Source organism: Neophocaena asiaeorientalis, unplaced genomic scaffold, assembly GCF_003031525.2.
Source record: "Neophocaena asiaeorientalis asiaeorientalis breed wild unplaced genomic scaffold, Neophocaena_asiaeorientalis_V1.1 scaffold504, whole genome shotgun sequence".
NCBI classification, from domain to species: Eukaryota; Metazoa; Chordata; class Mammalia; order Artiodactyla; family Phocoenidae; genus Neophocaena; species Neophocaena asiaeorientalis.
Genome location: NW_020174438.1, coordinates 6530193 through 6534804, shown reverse-complemented (window position 1 = coordinate 6534804; position 4612 = coordinate 6530193). Strand labels below are relative to the sequence as shown.

The following is a 4612-nucleotide window of genomic DNA, read 5'->3' as shown; positions in this document are numbered from 1 at the left end:
CTACTTCTTATTTCTATACAGTTGCTTAATAGAACTGAAGAAACCAAAACTTAACTAACCCAAGTCCCAAGATATTTCAGTTCACTTTGCATTTAATCCTCGCCCATAAAAATATGCAGACTCTTCTTATTGTTTCATACAATCCCATAAGTATGAAAAGGTATGGTATAGAAGGTAAGTCCTGGAAGATTCTGCAAAATATCCATGATGTTTATCTCATAAAAACAGTAAAAATTCTATTTGCCTTCCATCTTGAACATGGACACCTTCTTGCCCTCGCTATCAAATATTATAACTAAGGATGTTATATTTTTTATTCCAGGAAAAAGATAAGTAAGAAAGAGATGTCAAAGTCAACATCATATTTTTTGGCCCAATCAGTTGCATAAATGGAGACAGCATTTACTAAGGCAGACATTACTGAATAGAAGCACATTTGGGATGGGGCTGGAAAATCAAGAGCTGGTCTTTCTTTGAAAATGTAGGTTATTTACAGTTCATGTTATTACAATCGATACTGCTGTAAACATTCTTTTACATATCGCCCATGCACACGAGTAAGATTTATACAGCTTCTTCTGTGTTATCTGGGTTGGATCTTCTAATTGTCAAACAGAGGAATCATAATCTTTGCTTTGGCTTAAATAAAGTAAAAATAAAGAGTATGTAAATAGGAGTAAAATAGCTGAGTCCTAAGGTAATCAAGTCTTCAGTTTCAATATTTTCATGGAAATTGAAAAGAAAATTTATATGCACAAAGTATTCGATAAGTGAGGCAAATTTACCATTTAACTTATTTATAAGGTTATATTTAGGTTATGTTTAGGTATATAAATGCAGGGTCATTTCAGTCAATTTAGTCTCCTCTGGTTCTGATTTCAGTAGGCACTGTTAAATGAATAGATGGAGACTGCAAACCATACAACAGTGACAGAGTTCATTATTTGGGGATTAACAGATAATCCCACACTATGTGCCATCTCTTCTGAGATTTTTCTAGGAGTTTATACAGTTACCGTAGTGGGAAATATTAGCATAATCGTCTTAATCCGAAGTAGCCCTCCGCTTCCCGCGCCTACGTACCTTTTCCTCAGCCATCTGGCCTTTGTAGACACTGGGTATTCCACATCAGTCACACCTGTCATGCTGATGGGCTTCTGAAGAGAGAGAACTGCCATCCCAGTCACTGACTGTATAGCTCAGCTTGGCTCTGATGTCACCTTTGGGACTACAGAGTGCTTCCTGCTGGCCACCATTGCCTACAATCACTATGGGTCCATTTGCTCTCGCCTGCTCTACTCCACCCACATGTCCCCAGTGGTCTGCTTCTTCCTGTTGGAGGCCTCCTACTTGGGTGGATGACATAAATGCTTCTTCACTTACAGGCTGTTTGATCAATCTCTCCTTCTGAGGACCAAATAAAATGAACCATTTTTTCTGTGACCTCTTCCCACCCTTGAAGCTTTCTTGCGGCCATGTTTCTATTGCTGAAATATCTCCTGCCATCTCTTCTGCATCAGTCCTCATAAGCTCACTATTAACCATAATCGTGTCCTACAGCTACATCCTCCACTCAATCCTGAAGATGCACTCCACTGAGGGGAGGAAGAAGGCCTTCTCTACCTGCATTTCCCACCACACTGCGGTCACTTTGTTTCACGGGACAGTTTTGTTTGTTTACGTACTGCCCAAATCGAGCTATTCAGCGGATCAGGTCAAAGTGGCATCTGTAATCTACATAGTGGTGGTCCCCATGCTGAATCCCCTCATCTGCAGTCTGAGGAACAAGGAGGTGAAAGAGGCTATGAGAAAACTAATGGCTAGAGCACATTGGTTTTCCTGAATTAAATCAGATATAAATCTATAAATAACAAACCATTAATTTGGGGAACATTTTTGATGGATATTTTAATGATATTTATCATTAACTTTACCACTTTTATAGTGATAAGCTCCCGTAAATATAAAAATCCAATGTTTACTTCTATTTATAAAGTTAAGTGTATCATTAACATGGATGTCTGCTTGGTTCAAATTAAATATAGAATTTTCAAGTTAAGAATACCTTTGGAAAATAATTTCTACTTAAAATTCCATTTACCAATGATAGAGTCCTATTTAAATGGAGAAAGATCTCAACCAAAGATCAAATTTACTTGAATACCATCTTGTAAAATAACATTCAGGAAGGAAACTTCTCCCCAACAATGTATAATAGGTGATGATATTGACAGGTCAGCAGTTAAGGGTACTTCCTTTAAAGGTACTGCCCTCCCTTGGTCAATGGATATTTCAACTTTTGGAAACATAGGTGTTAGTGTCTCAGAAAAGCTTTTATTTATTTTTACTTTATTTAAGCCAAAGCAAAGATTATGATTCCTCTGTTTGACAATTAAAAGATCCAACCCAGATAACACAGAAGAAGCTGTATAAATTTCAGCTGACTCCTCTCATAGGTGGTCTTACCAGATGAATACTAGAGTAGGATTTTGGACGCTGACATTTCTTTGGAGTGGGAGACTGGGATGTTGGGACTTTCTTTTAACAGTCGAAAGGTAGGAAATATGAAATTTTGTTTTAGGCAAAGAATATCCACCACACACTTTGTACTATTTCTCAAGGAGTTGTCCACTGTCACTACTTCTTCCACTGTCCTTTTTGAAGGTGCTTATGATCCAATTTGGTTATAGCAATTGTCTCTAAATTGATTCCCTTCCTCCTGTACTCCTTTCACAACGCTTCTGATTAATATTTTAGCTAGTATATTTTATTTCTAGCATATTAATAATGTCAGACAAAGTCTGAGACAGTTTGGAGGGATCACTTTACAAGCTGACTTCCTATTCCTGGGCTCTTCACTGACCAGATCAAGGGAACTTTCTGCCTGGAAGCCTCTTTGTGGGATTTCTCTGGTCCCGTTTCCCCATTCATACTTCTTACATCAATTATAGGCCTATACTCCCACCAGTGCAATAATTCTGGGGCAACAGCCAGCACAGACATTGTCCCCTGCAAAGAGAAGGAACTCAAAGGTATGACTTCAGTCTTGGAAAGGGCCATCTTAGAGTTGTGGTGGGTGCTCTGCACTCTGGTGGTTGATGTTTTATACTGTTTCTGGCAGTCTTCCTCTTTACATTTCCCATTATTTCTTGCTTTTCACAAGTTTATCCTTAGCCCTCTGCCTTTCTCTCCATCCCCCATGGTCTTCTTGGGTGAGCTCATCTTCTCCCATGAGCTCAGCTACCACCTGTAAGGTGACAGTATCCCTATCTCCAAATAGAACCTTCCTTGGAGGACAGATGAACTTCTTCACTGGCCTTTTCCTCAAGACTCTCAAACTCGTTGTACCCTCACTGAATTTTTTTTTTTTTTTTTGCGGTACGCGGGCCTCTCACTGTTGTGGCCTCTCCCGTTGCGGAGCACAGGCTCCGGATGCGCAGGCTCAGCAGCCATGGCTCATGGGCCCAGCCACTCCGCGGCATGTGGGATCTTCCCGGACCGGGGCACGAACCCGTGTCCCCTGCATCGGCAGGCAGACTCTCAACCACTGCACCACCAGGGAAGCCCATCACTGAATTTTTTATATTTCTCCCCAAACTATTCCTTCCCTTCTGTTCCTTTCTCAATAAATGGCAACTCTTTTTTTAAAAAATTAATTTATTTTTATTTATTTATTTTTGGCTGTGTTGGGTCTTTGTTGCTGCGCGCGGGCTTTCTCTAGTTGTGGCGAGCGGGGGCTACTCTTTGTTGTGGTGCATGTGCTTCTCATTGCAGTGTCTTCTCTTGTGGAGCACAGGCTCTGGAGCACAGGCTTAGTAGTTGTGGCGCACGGGCTTAGTTGCTCCATGGCATGTGGGATCTTCCCGGACCAGGGATTAAACCCATGTCCCCTGCATTGGCAGGCGGATTCTTAACCACTGCACCACCAGGGAAGTCCCAATAAATGGCAAATCTTTGTGAGGTTTAGTACTCCAACAAATTTAGGGTGACCCTCACTGCACACCCATCAAAATGGTCTACTCCCCTCCATCCCTTTCCTTCTCTCAGATGAAATACATGTCACATGTTGACCTCCTCCTTATCTATTTTGTGCAGGCACATAAACAGTCTCTGATTGATTGTGATAAATCCATGCATTTTTCCTTTTTATTTCCACTCTAAGGGAATTCAAATAATTCAATCACCCAGATGTAGGGAGTGAGGTGTGGCACTATTACGGTCTTTATTGGAGAGGATATACACTGCCATTCTTTTTCTAGAACTTCTAAGATTACCAGCAAACCACTAGAATCTAAGCAAGAAGCATAGAGCAGATCCCACAGCCCTCAGAGAGAACCAACCGGCCGACAACTTCATCCTAACTTTTAGCCTCCAGAACTGTGAGACAATACATTTCTGTTGTTTAAGCCACCTACTTTGTGGTACTTTTGTTACAGCTGCCCTCACAAACTAATACAATTGCATATCTAGTTTTCCCTTCAAAATCTACCATCAACTAATTTAATCCTAAAGGAAGAGGAAGTGAAGGCTTAGAAAGATGTCAGGAATGTTATGCTAACGGATGTCGCTCCAAAAAGGGAAAAAAGAATATTAGGAGTGGTACAAAGCATCT

The 4612-nt window shown here is 40.7% G+C and overlaps 1 protein-coding gene across 1 annotated transcript; it reads left to right on the top strand.

Moving 5' to 3' along the window:
- Nucleotides 1-903: 903 nt before the first annotated feature.
- LOC112407621 (olfactory receptor 481-like) lies at nucleotides 904-1843 on the top strand. The gene is given in 2 exon segments (XM_024756974.1): nucleotides 904-1359; nucleotides 1361-1843. Coding segments are annotated over 2 exon segments (939 nt in total).
- Nucleotides 1844-4612: the final 2769 nt, after the last annotated feature.